Source organism: Balaenoptera musculus, chromosome X, assembly GCF_009873245.2.
Source record: "Balaenoptera musculus isolate JJ_BM4_2016_0621 chromosome X, mBalMus1.pri.v3, whole genome shotgun sequence".
NCBI lineage: Eukaryota > Metazoa > Chordata > Mammalia > Artiodactyla > Balaenopteridae > Balaenoptera > Balaenoptera musculus.
Genome location: NC_045806.1, coordinates 45,360,543 through 45,374,958, shown reverse-complemented (window position 1 = coordinate 45,374,958; position 14,416 = coordinate 45,360,543). Strand labels below are relative to the sequence as shown.

The window sequence follows — 14,416 nt, the reverse complement described above, 5'->3', positions numbered from 1 at the left end:
ACCTCCACGTCAGCCCGAAGGCCCCGCCCGCGCCGGAAGCCGAAAATGCCGTTAGGCCTGGACTTATTCTCGCGAGGTTTGCCGTCCGCCCGGCCTGCACTGCGGTGTTTCCCGCGCGGGCTATCACAGTTCGCGGGTGTACGGCGCGGCCTTTCTTACAGCCGCCGGCGCCGCCACGGTCATGGGTTTCCTGAAGCTGATTGAGATCGAGAACTTTAAGTCGTACAAGGGTCGGCAGATTATCGGACCATTTCAGAGGTTCACCGCCATCATTGGACCCAATGGCTCTGGTGAGATAAACCCGGCTGCGGCCCTGCTTAACGTCCCAGCCTGGACCCCCCTATCCGGCAGCACAGTAGTACAACCCAGCCTGTGCAGCCTGAAATGTCGCGAACCCTAACAGGTTCCTTGCCCTCCTGAGGGTTTCGACCTGGACCCGCTTTTCCCGCCCGGGTGCTCTGACGCGAACCTTTTCCCCAGGTGTCAGTTGCCCGCTCTTTGCGCGACCCCCTTCCCGGCCCCAGTGGTACGGGCCGAAGTGTACGTTACCCCGCCCACTGCCCCCTGCAGCCAAAAGTGGCGCGTCCGGAGCCGGCTGCCAGTAGCTGGCCACGCAGTTCCTTCCCGGAGCAGCTGCATCCGGCCTCCACGCATTGTGTGAACCCCCCGGCAGATGTGGGACCGCTCGTGGCCCTCCCGTAGCCTCCGGGCCAAACGGTATACTTCTGCTTCATCCCAGCGCCCCCTCCCGCCTTGCGTTGGTACACTCCAATTCCTTTTTTTTTTTTTTTCTTTTAAAAACTCTTCTCTGGAGGCGGCACTTTTGAATTTCGGACTCCGAGCTCGCGTCTCCGGAGTGCTTGGGGTCTCGACTCCCCGGCCTCAACTGAGAGGTGGGGATGCCTCGAATTCGAGGCATGCCTTTCCTACCACTGAAACCGTCAAAAGTCAGAACTCATTCGCTCGTCAAATTTATTGAATGCTTACTGCTTTATAAGGAGTTATTCAGTCAAGGTGCTGTGGAAACAGCCGAGAACAGAATAAGCCATGCTTTCGGAGAACTTACATTCCAGAGGGGAAAGACGATAATAAAGGAGGAAATAAGTTATTTTTCGGCTGTGATAAGTGCTGTGCAGGATTGATGTGATACAGTGATGTGATAGAGTGACTTGGATGGCTTTTTAGGAAGAATGGTCATTAGTTAACAGTACTGTATTGTATATTTTGTATATTTTAAAGTAGATCTTAAAAAAGTCACAAGAAAAAAATTAACTGTGAGGTGATGGATGTTAACTAAACTTATTGTGGCAACCATTTTGCAATATATACAAATACAGAATCATGTTGTACACCTGAAAGTAATACAGTGTTGTATGTCAGTTATATCTTGTTAAAACTGGGAGAAAAAATAAAAAGAAAGAAAAAGGAAGGAAAGGAAGAAAGAAAGGCTAGTCAGATAAGGCCTCTATTTCATATCTAAATTCCCCATCTCTAAATTATACACCCTGGAGTCCTCCCATCTACGGACATTAGAGATCTGTTTGGAATCCTGCTGTGTTCCTTCACCTCAGAGGTGTTCTAGCTGAATCACTTTCTAGCCTGAGGGACTGCCCTTGCTGAAGTAGCTGTAACTGATGACCTTCCCTGGAGTCTTGCCTAGATATGGCTCTCTATTAAGCAGGGTTTCTCAACAGCAGCACTGTTGACATTTCCAGTGAGATAATGCTTTGCTGTGGGGTCCGTCCTTGTAGAATGTTTAGTGGCATCCTTGGCTTTTACCCACTAGGATGTTTAGTGGCATTGTAAGATGTAGGATGTTTAGTGGCATCCTTGGCTTTTAGGATTGTAGGATGTTTAGTGGCATCCTTGGCTTTTACCCACTAGGTGACAGTAGCAACTCCCCCACCCCCTCCAGGTGTGACAATCAAAAATGTCTACAGACATTACCAGATGTCCCCAGGGGGGAGGGGCAAAATCACTCCACCCTCCCCCACCTCATTTGAGAACTACTGGCCTAGATGGCTAATGCTTGGGGTTCCACTGCAGTTTCTTAGGATTTTGGTGTGGTGGCCCCTGTGGAAAGAGCTGAGATGCACCTCTTGGCATTCAGTCTCCCCAACATGGGTAAATTTGTATACCCAGGTATTCCGAAAAGGCCCTTGGTCTGACTGGCCCTCCCTTACCCCGTTCTTTTTTTTTGACAGGCAAGAAGTAGATTTATAGGATGCTTGTGAGGGATACAAGTGGGAAGGCGAGGGAGCTCTGCTCCAAGGATTAAGTTGAGCTACATTTTTATAATCAAAGGAAAGTTGGGGAGGGGGAAGAGACCGCCTTCTTCCTCATTCTTCGAGTAGATGTCAGGCTTACATCCGACCCCATTCTTCAGTGCCCAGCTCCACGAGGCATTCTTTGATTCCCCTCAGTGAATTCCTCTCTGCCACACAGTAGACACTTTCTACATGTTAACGTTTATTCTGTTTTGTATCTTCATCACTGGTCTATGGAGTGCCCCAAAGAAGACATTCCTTGAAACATTATATCATTGTTCAGGTCATAATGCATGTTATAAAAATGTTTACAATATTGAATGATTGAGAGTAGGGAGGCCTTTGGTTGTGAGATGTTCTTGCCATCCTTGGAGAGCATGGGAGAAGCCCCGAAGTTGGAAATGAGTGCCTAAAAGGCTGACTCCTGGTCTGCATGATGTGCCAGTCCTGCTGTGATAAGAGAGACTAAGCTAAGAGTCCAGACCTGGTTAGGATAGGATTGCCATTTATTGAGCATTCACTGTGTGGCAAGTACTTTATTTATTAAGACACTTTACATTTAAATTCTCACAATGACCCTAGGAGGGAGATACCATTATCTTTGTTTTATCGATGAGAAGATCCAGGCACAAAGAGTTGTGATCACTTGCACACTTGATTCTCAGAGCCAGGATCAGAACCTGTGCCTGTCATACCTGTGCTCCCGCCACTCCCACAGAGAACTATGTGCCAACCATTGTTTTAGATGCTTTACCCATGAGTCATGGTTTTTCAGATTTTGCAGGTGAGGGAAAGGAAGGTCTGCTAAAAGTGGTGAAACTAAGATTAGAACCTGGTCTGTTGGACTAGAACCCAAGCTCTTAATCACTGTCTTGTACTGCCTCTGTGGAAGGACCTGGGCTGCCATTTTTATAGCTGGGTAGAAGGGTTTTAGAAATCAGGTCCTCAGCTCAAGGTCAGATAGCATGTTGGGGGGAATCTTGAGATAGAATTTATAGAGATTAAACTATTCCCTACCCCCAACCCCAGTCTAAATTTTTTTAAATATATTTTTTTCTGAGTCTAAAATAGAGAAAGTAAAAACTGTGACTCCACTACTGAAAAGATAATCACTCTTAATGTTAAAAGCCTTATTTATTTATTTGAATAGTGAATATATGCACATGGTATAAAATTCAGAAAATCCCAAAGGATATACAGTAAAAAAAGAAGATTCTCTCCCTTCCCTGACTTGTTACCTATTTTCTTTCCCAGAAATGACCACTGTTATACTGTTTATATTTTTATGCCTTTCCCTCTCCCCAAGTTTTTTTTTTTTTTTAATTTATTTTTTGGCTGCATTGGGTCTTAGTTGTGGCATGCAGGATCTTTCGTTGCAGTGTGCAGGCTCTTCGTTGCAGTGTGTGGGCTTCTCTCTAGTTGTGGCACGTGGGCTCATTAGTTGCACTGCATGGGCTCTCTAGTTGTGGCATGCGGGCTTAGTTGCCCCGTGGCATGTGGGATCTTAGTTCCCCTACCAGGGATTGAACTGGCATCCCCTGCATTGCAAGACGGATTCTTAACCACTGGATCACCAGGGAAGTCCCCCCAAGTTTTGATTATGAAACTTTTCAAACCTACACCTGTGTTTTACTTAGTCATTTGAAAGTAAATTGCAGACATGATGACGTTTCACCCCTAAAGGATTCAGCATTCATCTACTAAGATCACCATTCTCCTGTTTACCAGTATACTGTTATCACACCTGAGAGAATTAATTTCCTCATGTCATCAGTTATCCAGTTTATATTCAAGCTTCCCAAATTGCTCCCCAAAATGTCTTTTTGGGATCTTTTTTGGAACCAGAATCCAATCAAAGTTTGTGTGCTGCCTTTGCTTATGTCTCAGTAATCTCTGTATCCTGGAATGGTTCTCCCCAAAAGCCACTGACTTTTTGAAAAGACCAGACCAGTTGTCTTGTAGAATATCCCACATTCTGTGTTTGTCTTAAGGTTTTTTCATGGTGTCATTTACCATGTTTCTCTAACTGCTGTATTTCCTATAAACTGGAAGGTAGGTCTAAAGGTTTGTTTAGATTCAGGTCAAATATTTTTGGTAAGATACTTCATAGGTGATCCTGTGTGCTTCATGTTGTATCACTATAGGAATATGCCTTTTAAAAAAAATTATGTTAAAATACACATAACATAAAATTTACCATTTTAACCATTTTTGAGTGTACAGTTCAGTAGTGTTAAATATATTCACATTTTTGTGCAATCAATCTTCTGAACTTTTTCATCTTGCAAAACTGAGACTATACTCATCAAATAACAGCTCTGCATTTTCCCCCTTCCCTCAGCCCCTGTGTGTTTTTTTGTTTTGTGTGTTTTTTTTTTTAAACTTGGTTGAGATCAAACTATGTTGAGTTTTGTATCATGCTTGTTTCTCCTATTGTGGGTATTTTCCCATGTCATCAAAGGTTGTAGAGGGACTTTCCTGGCTAATACTCCACACTTCCAATGCAGGGGGCCTGGGTTCGATCCCTGGTTGGGGAACTAAGATCCCACATGCTGCGCGGCATGGCCAAAAAAAAAAAAAAAAATGTTGTAGAACGATTTATTCTGTGAATATACCATTTCCTTAGATGGGGTTCTAGTTTTTGGCTGCTGTAAGTGGTAACTGCAAAGGAGCTGTTTTTCTAAGCCTTTGATCCAGGGCTTTGGTCAGGCCCAATCTTTACAGGGGCAAAGCAGTATTTTGTCCTCCTGTTAGTCTGTGCACTGAGTGATTAGGGAACATTTATGTTCTTGTCAGTGTCTCCTTTATTCCTTTTCCTCTCCCCTTCTTCCTGACTTCCCCTCCTCTACTTTGTCCTGTCCTCCCTTAGGTAAGTCAAATCTCATGGATGCCATCAGCTTTGTGTTGGGTGAGAAAACCAGCAACCTGCGGGTAAAGACCCTGAGGGACCTGATCCATGGAGCTCCTGTGGGCAAGCCAGCTGCCAACCGGGCCTTTGTCAGCATGGTCTACTCTGAGGAGGGTGCTGAGGACCGCACCTTTGCCCGTGTCATTGTTGGTGGGTGAGGCTGGCCAGAGGTTCTCCTTGGGTCCACGAGCATCGGGGGGTGGCTAGACTAGTTTGTTGGGGTAGGAGGGAGGCCTAACCCTCGGCTGACTCATGCATTGTCTTGTAGGGGGGTCCTCTGAGTACAAGATCAACAACAAAGTGGTCCAGCTACATGAATACAGTGAGGAATTAGAGAAGTTGGGCATTCTTATCAAAGCTCGTAACTTCCTCGTCTTCCAGGTGGGCATTTTTAACAATTATTGGCTACCTGCTTTTTGTCCTATCCCCACTGGACCTGCTGCATCTCTGGCTTCATCATCTCTCCCCTGAACTAATGTAACGGCTTCCTCACTGGGCTTCCCGACTCCAGTCTGGCCCCTTCCTGTTCATCCCCTAGGCCAGGATCATCTTATGGGAGCACAAATATGTTTCTTTCCCTCCTCTCCTTAAAACATTTCAGTGATTTCTCATTGCCTTCTGATGGCAGTTCTCAAATTGTAGTCTCCAGATCGGCATCAACTGGGGACATGTTAGAAATGCACATTCTCAGGCCCTACCCCAGACCTATAGGGGCAGAGAGTATGGGGTGGGGCCCAGCAATTTGTGTTTTCCCGGGCTCTCCAGGTTATTATGATGCACACTAAAGTTTGAGAACCATTGCCTTAGCATGAAATCCAACTCCTATCATTCATGAAACACCACCCTTTGGTTCTTGCTCACCTCACTAGCCTCATATGCCATTACTCTTCCCTTCTAGCCCTGCCTTCCAGCCTAATTAAGCCTTTTACAATTCCCCAAATTCACCTGCTTTCTTTGGCCTGCAGGCCTTTGCAATATTAATTTTCCTCTACGTGGAATAACCTCGTCTCTCTTACTTTCTTGGTTAGTTTCTTCCCCATCTTCCAAACTCAGCTTAGATGTCACCTTTGGGAAACCTTCCTACATAGGTACCCCTACCAGTCTCCTACCCTCAAGCTTCATTTAGTTCTTTTTCTGTGCTACTGCTGTCATTGTATGTAACACACGGTGTTGTCTCTGCTTCTATCTCTTCTGTTCCCCATGTACCTCAAAAGGCAGGGAATGTGTCCTCAAAGCTCAATGGTGAAATGTGCCACCCAGTGTGGGGAAGGGATCAGTGAACTTTTTCTGAAGGATTGAGTGGGAGTGGGTAGCGGGAACTGGACTGGCTAGGGTCTAAGTGGAGAGAGTGTTTTGACCTTTACTAGGGCGCTGTGGAATCTATTGCCATGAAGAATCCCAAAGAGAGGACAGCTCTTTTTGAAGAGATCAGTCGCTCTGGGGAGCTGGCCCAGGAATATGACAAGCGAAAAAAGGAAATGGTGAAAGCTGAAGAGGACACGCAGTTTAATTACCATCGCAAAAAAAACATCGCAGCTGAACGCAAGGAGGCCAAACAAGAAAAAGAAGAGGTAGGTGGCCAGGTTGCCTCTGGGCTCTGAGAGGCCAGATTGAAGCCAGTGCCTTACTGATGCACCCCTGCCTCCACACCCCTATTTGCACAGGCTGACCGCTACCAGCGCCTGAAGGATGAGGTGGTGCGAGCTCAGGTACAGTTGCAACTTTTCAAACTTTATCATAATGAAGTGGAAATCGAGAAGCTCAACAAAGAACTGGCCTCTAAGAACAAGGAGATTGAGAAGGACAAGAAGCGGATGGACAAGGTAGAGGATGAGCTGAAGGAGAAGAAGAAGGAGCTGGGCAAAATGATGCGGGAGCAGCAGCAGATTGAGAAGGAGATCAAGTAAGTGGCAGACCTGGGCATGTGACTTGTGGAAAGCCAAGAGGCTGTGCTGTTTCCTAGGGCTCCTCTGAGCCCAGAGCCCAGTGCCTATACTAGTTTCTCTATCTTCCCCTTGACTTGCTTTGGCTAGAATCAGGCACATTTGTTGACTTGCATTTTAGACAAATAGAGTATTTAAGTACTCAGACTCTGGGTAGATAGGTACTCAGAAGAGGAGAACTTGAAAGGGGTGGTGGCTTTGCCAAGTGAGAGGAAGTGATGGGAAGCCACTCGTGGCTGGTAGTCTCTTCCTAGAAGAGGAAAACTGGAGCTTGAAGTTTAAAGGACAGAAATTTGAAAAGGTTAAGTCAGATTACGTGAACACAGGTTACTCTTGGGAGTTGTTACTGAGGGGCCTGGCCTGGCTAGGGTTGAGGCAGGGGTGGTAGCTTTACCTTATAGAGTGGCTGGAATGCCAGGCTGAAGCCATCATTTCTAGGGAATAGCCCCTTTTTTGAGGATCTGTGGGACATCAGGCCCTTGTTCTTTTAGGCACTTCCCTGAGGCTTGGAGTTTAGGCCCCCTTTGGATTAAAAAGCCTTGGAACCCTCCCTTCTCCCACAGTGCTAACTGGTTTCCCCCCTCCCCTCTGGCAAAAGGGAGAAGGACTCAGAGCTGAACCAGAAGCGGCCTCAGTACATCAAAGCCAAGGAGAATACCTCCCACAAAATCAAGAAGCTGGAAGCAGCCAAGAAGTCCCTACAGAATGCTCAGAAGCATTACAAGAAGCGTAAAGGTGACATGGATGAGCTGGAAAAGGAGATGCTGTCAGTGGAGAAAGCCCGGCAGGAGTTTGAGGAACGGATGGAAGAGGAGAGTCAGAGTCAGGGCAGAGATTTGACCCTGGAGGAGAATCAGGTAAGCTCTTGGGGGGGTGGGGAGTAGAGAGATCGCTGGGCTGACATGGACTGACTTGGTCATCCCTGTTCTCCTTCCCTGTCCCTGACACAGGTGAAGAAATATCACCGGTTGAAAGAAGAAGCCAGCAAGAGAGCAGCTACCCTGGCCCAGGAGCTGGAGAAGTTCAATCGAGACCAGAAGGCCGACCAGGACCGGTTGGATCTGGAAGAGCGGAAGAAAGTAGAGACAGAGGTGGGCATGCCGTACAAGATTAGGAATGATGGTCCAGAGAAAAGGAAGTAATGATAGTCTTAACAGTAATGACAATAGCTAACATCTAGCAAGCACTTACTGTGTGCTAGACACTGTTTTTTACGTGTATACAGTCATTTAATTCCTCAATTTCCAAATGAGGAAAGTACAGCACAGAGGTGAAGTAATTTGCCTAAGGTTATTAAGTGGCAGAACTGGGATGTGAACCTGGGCAGTCTAGCCCACACTTTTTTTTTTTTTTTGCCGCACCTTGCAGCATGTGGGATCCTAGATCTCCGACCAGGGATCGAACCTGCGCCTCCTGCAGTGGAAGCACAGAGTCCTAACCACTGGACCTTAAGGGAAGTCCCTAAAGCCCACACTTTGAAGTATACTTCACTTACTGTTTTCCTAATAACAATAATAATAAAATAATAAGAATGATAGAAAGTTATTATAGTACCCCAAGAGCCTACAATGTTCCAGACATTATGCTAAGTACTTTTAAATATTTAAAAGAAGGCGTTAGGCATTAGTATTAACAGCTAAGTATGTTAAGCACTTAATGGATATCATATGAAGTGGAGATTACCTGCATTTTACAGATGAGAAAACAGAGGTGCAGAAAGGCCCAGAAAGCTTTACTTTGTTTTGGTTCGAGCCTCTCTTGATTGGTGAGGAAGTTAGCCCAGGCTGGGTAGAACACCTATGAGAGGGTTTCATAGGGCCCAGGGTGACCCCATCAGTTAGCAGAGCCACATTGAACACCATCTGTATGTCTGCTTTTTTTTTTTAAGATTTAATTCGATTTATTTTTGGCTGCGATGGGTCTTCGTTGCTGCGCGCGGGCTTTCTCTTTTTGTGGCGAGCGGGAGCTACTCTTTGTTCGGTGTGCCGGCTTCTCCTTGCGATGGCTTCTCTTGTTGCGGAGCACGAGCACTAGGGTGCTCGGGCTTCAGTAGTTGTGGCTCGCGGGCTTAGTTGCTCTGCAGCATGTGGGATCTTCCCGGACCAGGGATCGAACCCATGTCCCCTGCATTGGCAGGCGGATTCCTATCCACTGCACCACCAGGGAAGTCCCTGTGTGTCTGCTTTTTAATGGGCCTCCTGCACTAGTGACCCATTGTCCGTGACTGTTGGGCTCTTGGATGAGCAGGCACATGGGGAGGGTGAGCCAGGGCCCCATGGTCTTGGAGTTAACTTACTCAGCCTATGGTGATGTAGTGTATTTGTCTTTCTCCCAGGCCAAGATCAAGCAAAAGCTGAGGGAGATTGAAGAGAATCAGAAGCGGATTGAGAAACTGGAGGAATACATCACAACTAGCAAGTATGTGGCCTTGTAACCTTCCCTCTTACTTCCAGGCCTGTTCTTGTGAACCCTTCCTGTCCTGCCCCTCTCCAGGCAGGACCCACAGAGTCCCTCTCGGCCAGGAATATTTTCTGGCCAGCCAGGGTAACCCTTGTGTTTCCTTACTTTGTAGGCAGTCCCTCGAGGAGCAGAAGAAGCTAGAGGGGGAGCTGACAGAGGAGGTGGAGATGGCCAAGCGGCGAATTGATGAGATCAATAAGGAGCTGAACCAGGTGATGGAGCAGCTGGGGGATGCACGCATTGACCGCCAGGAGAGCAGCCGCCAACAGCGAAAGGCAGAAATTATGGAAAGCATCAAGCGCCTGTACCCTGGCTCTGTGGTAAGAGTGGAGAGGGAACTCATTTCCTGAGCACTTACTTTCACACTCATTGTCAGATAATTTTCACAGCAGCCCTGTGAGGACAGGATTGCTAATCCCATTTTTACAGCTAGGGAAACTGAGGGTCAGAGAGGTTAAATGACTTGCTCAAAACAGCGTAGCTTATAAGTATAAGAACTGCAATTCAGGGACTTCCCTGGTGGGGCAGTGGTTAAGAATCCGCCTGCCAGTACAGGGGACACAGGTTCGATCCCTGGTCCGGGAAGATCCCACATGCCTCAGAGCAACTAAGCCCGTGCGCCACAACTACTGAGCCTGCGCTCTAGAGCCCGCACGCCACAACTCCTGAAGCCCGCGTGCTTAGAGCCCGTGCTCCGCAACAAAAGAAGCCACCGCAGTGAGAAGCCCGCGCGCCGCAACGAAGAGTAGCCCCCGCTCACCGCAGCTAGAGAAAGCCCGCGTGCAGCAACGAAAACCCAACACAGCCAAAATAAATAAATAAATAAAATTTAAAAAAAGAAAAAAAACTGCAGTTCAGACCCAACTTGTTCTGATTCTTAACCTCGTGTTCTTTTCATCACACCAGTTGTATCTTTCTGAAAGTTTTGTCTTGCTTGTGTCCACTCCTCTGTGGGAGGTGGGGAAACTGGAGAGGGCTTTGGGAAGGGAAGGGGCCACAGGGCAGGAATTAGCTCCCAGGAAGTAGCTCTGTGCAGGCTTCAGTATGAGCTTTTTTGGCATGTAACAACCAGCTCATTCACTAGGCTTTATCAGATCTCTTGGCCTCTTAAACCAAATCCTGAGTCCCCAGATTCCCTGAATATTACTCCTCTATTGCTGTAATTCCATCCCTGGGTTCAACTTAATTGAGTTCCACAACTATTTCCTGATATTTCCTATAGACACTGCTGGGGAGTTGATAAGAAGGAGTTAAGCTCAGTCACTGCCCTTAAAGATCTTACCCTTTATCTGATAGTTCTTAGGGAACCATGGTTGATTTGGGGGGCATGGGGGAAGTGAACTAAACAAAGAGATTTACTTTGCTGGGTGTTTGTGAGAATTTGATATAATGCATATAGGGTCTCTGGCATAATGCCTGGGGTGGCAGTGGTCTGTGAAATGGTAAAAGTGAGGTTTAGAAAGATGATTTTTGGATTCAGACATGACTGCCTGAAGTTGTTGTTGCTTTGGGGCCAGAGTAGGTTTTTCTTCCATAGTGTGGGGGCTGTGTTCCTGATAGAAATTCTGCCCTGCTTCCACCCCCTTCCAGGCTGGGAATTGGGGTTCCCAGGCCAGCTCCCAAAAGCCTCATGCTTCACTTTTCTCTTCTGACTTTCCCTAGTACGGCCGCCTCATTGACCTCTGCCAGCCCACACAAAAGAAGTATCAGATTGCAGTAACCAAGGTTTTGGGTAAGAACATGGATGCCATTATCGTGGACTCAGAGAAGACAGGCCGGGACTGTATTCAGTATATCAAGGAGCAGCGTGGGGAGCCTGAGACCTTCTTGCCTCTTGATTACCTGGAGGTGAAGCTGGTGGTGATGGGGTCAGGGCAGTGTGAGAGGGCTGCTCTTCCTAGCCCTCCGTGTTCCGCCACTTAACTGAGCTTCTTCTCACAGGTGAAACCTACAGATGAGAAACTCCGGGAGCTGAAGGGGGCCAAGCTGGTGATTGATGTTATTCGCTATGAGCCACCTCACATCAAAAAAGCCCTGCAGTACGCTTGTGGCAATGCCCTTGTCTGTGACAATGTGGAGGATGCCCGCCGCATTGCCTTTGGAGGCCACCAGCGCCACAAGGTATGGATTCCCTTGCCCAAATTGGAGCTGGACAAGCTTAGTATTGGCGATTCCTCTGTTTAGCTTCTCCCCTCTCCTCTCTACTCCCTGCTGTATGTAGACAGTGGCACTGGATGGGACCCTGTTCCAGAAGTCAGGGGTGATCTCTGGCGGGGCTAGTGATCTGAAGGCCAAGGCCCGGCGCTGGGATGAGAAAGCAGTAGACAAGTTGAAAGAGAAGAAAGAGCGGTTGACAGAAGAGCTGAAGGTAAGCCATAGGCAGGGCTGTCCCTAGGAATGGGGGTCCGAAGCCCAGGCCAGCTGCCCACCTTCTTACCACCTAGCCCCTCTCTCTTGTCCACTTTAGGAGCAGATGAAGGCAAAGCGGAAAGAGGCAGAACTACGTCAGGTGCAGTCTCAGGCCCACGGACTGCAGATGCGGCTCAAGTACTCACAGAGTGACCTAGAACAGACCAAGACACGACATCTGGCCCTGAATCTGCAGGTGGGGCCTGGCCTTCAGCCCTGTTTGCCAAAGGCCATCCTCACATTCCTGGCCTAGGTTTTTCTGGGGGTGGGGAACTTGTCCCACTTCCTTTGGGGACCAGACATAGCATAAAGTCAGACAAGCAGGGGTTCAGATCTTGGCTCTGTATGACATTAGGCAAGTTACTAAACCTCTGTGTTGTATCTGTTCAAATCTTTTGCTCATTTTTGTATTGGTTTGTAAGTTTTTTGAAAAATATATTCCAGAAACAATATCTTTTTCAAACATATGTATTGCAGGTACTCAAAAAACAAAACAAAACAGGAAAAAAAACAAAAAACAAACAAAATAAACCTCTCAGTGTCAATTTTTTCATCTTAATCTGTAAAGTGGGGTTAGAATTATAGGGTCCTTACAAAGATTGAATGAGTTAATATATGTGAAGTATTTAGACTGATTCCTCATAGCCAGTGAATGTTCAGTAAATGTTAGGTGCTATTAACATAACTAATTCATTCAACAAATATTTGAGTTTCTTCTGAAAGTTTTCAAAGTGAGCTACAGATATTTCAGTCCCTGTGGGTGGGGGTAGTTTTATAGATATATTAATGTGTTTGATTATGGGTGGTTCCCCAGCTCACCCTGGAGGTGTTATGTAATATGTAGTATATGTATCATTTTTCTAAAATCAAAAAGTCTGAATTCCAAAACATATCTGGCCCCAGGGGTTATTGATGAGGGAGTGTGGACCTGTAAGTAATGATGTTTACTGTGTGCCCAGCCTTTTGGATTGAAGCTGGCTGACTAGAGGCCAGGGAGGAAGCCATGTGATGGTCCAAGTGAGATATGATGCAGCCTTGACAGCAGTGCTAAGTCAGGTTCTCTCAGCATGTGGCAAGTTAGCCCTTTTTGTCCATGGGGTCAGTATACTCAGGGTGGCTCTTTTTCTCCAAGGATCCTGGTCTCTTTTGTCCTCTCAACCCTGTTTCCTTCAGGAAAAGTCCAAGCTGGAGAGTGAGCTAGCCAACTTTGGGCCTCGAATCAATGATATCAAGAGGATCATCCAGAGTCGAGAGAGGGAAATGAAAGACTTGAAGGAGAAAATGAACCAGGTTGGTAGAGGATGAGCCATGCCAGCATGTGCATCAGGGCAGGACTGAGGCTGGAAGCAGCACTCTGACCCAGAGGGCCTTTTCTCTCCCTTGCTTCTCTCCTCAGGTAGAGGATGAGGTATTTGAAGAGTTTTGTCGGGAGATTGGTGTGCGCAACATCCGGGAGTTTGAGGAAGAGAAGGTGAAGCGGCAGAATGAAATCGCCAAGAAGCGGTAGGTGGAAGTGTGGTTAGAAGGGGAGACTGGGGTGCCCTTGAGCCCCTAGCCTGACATCTGGGAAGTCAAATGCCATCATAAGGCAGGGAGCAGCTTTTACAACGATGGGCATTTATGGTAGGTCATCCTTAAAGAACAGGGACATCAGGGAAGCATGTGGCACAGTATAGGGATTAAGAGTACCAGCTTTAGGGCTTCCCTGGTGGCGCAGTGGTTGAGAATCTGCCTGCCAATGCAGGGGACACGGGTTCGAGCCCTGGTCTGGGAAGATCCCACATGCCGCGGAGCAACTGGGCCCGTGAGCCACAACTACTGAGCCTGCGCGTCTGGAGCCTGTGCTCCGCAACAAGAGAGGCCACGATAGTGAGAGGCCCGCGCACCGCGATGAAGAGTGGCCCCCCCGCTTGCCACAACTAGAGGAAGCCCTCGCACAGAAACGAAGACCCAACACAGCCATAAATAAATAAATAAATTAAATAAACCCCCAAAAAAAGTAAAAAAAAAAAAAAGAGTACCAGCTTTAAACGTGGTTTACCTGGGTTAAAATCCCAGCTCCATGGTTCATTTATCTTGGGCAGTGACTTGACCTCTCTAAGCCCCAGTTTCCTTATGCGTCAAGTGGGATAATTGTGATACCTATCTCAGAATTGTTGGGGTGGATCAGAGGTTGGGCTTAATCCTTATAAAGTATTTAGCATGATACTTTGCACCTACTAAGAGCAATAGATATTAGTTTTTTTTTTTTTTTTGGTCGCGCCATGTGGCTTGCAGGATCTCAGTTTCCCAACCAGGGATTGAACTTGGGCCATGGCAGTGAAAGCACCGAATCCTAACCACTAGACCACCAGGGAACTCCCAATAGATATTAGCTTTTATTATTGTCATTGTCCTGATGGGTGATGTGGGAGAGGAGGACCAAAGTT

At 47.1% G+C, this 14,416-nt stretch overlaps 1 protein-coding gene across 5 annotated transcripts in view; it reads left to right on the top strand.

The window, feature by feature from the left end:
- Nucleotides 1-71: 71 nt before the first annotated feature.
- Nucleotides 72-14,416, top strand: part of SMC1A (structural maintenance of chromosomes 1A) — a 45,558-nt gene continuing 31,213 nt past the window's right edge. For 2 of the 5 annotated variants that reach the window (XM_036841104.1, XM_036841105.1), the window contains exons 1-15: nt 76-290; nt 5,137-5,325; nt 5,444-5,556; nt 6,543-6,746; nt 6,840-7,078; nt 7,717-7,975; nt 8,069-8,209; nt 9,454-9,536; nt 9,691-9,898; nt 11,241-11,426; nt 11,520-11,699; nt 11,800-11,946; nt 12,046-12,183; nt 13,161-13,277; nt 13,384-13,490. In XM_036841104.1, coding sequence (XP_036696999.1) covers nt 182-290; nt 5,137-5,325; nt 5,444-5,556; nt 6,543-6,746; nt 6,840-7,078; nt 7,717-7,975; nt 8,069-8,209; nt 9,454-9,536; nt 9,691-9,898; nt 11,241-11,426; nt 11,520-11,699; nt 11,800-11,946; nt 12,046-12,183; nt 13,161-13,277; nt 13,384-13,490 — 2,420 coding nt within the window. In that variant the 5' untranslated portion in view covers nt 76-181. Of the gene's footprint in view, nt 291-5,136; nt 5,326-5,443; nt 5,557-6,542; nt 6,747-6,839; nt 7,079-7,716; nt 7,976-8,068; nt 8,210-9,453; nt 9,537-9,690; nt 9,899-11,240; nt 11,427-11,519; nt 11,700-11,799; nt 11,947-12,045; nt 12,184-13,160; nt 13,278-13,383; nt 13,491-14,416 lie in introns of all 5 variants that reach the window. The other 3 variants (XM_036841103.1, XM_036841101.1, XM_036841102.1) reach the window with 3 other exon arrangements.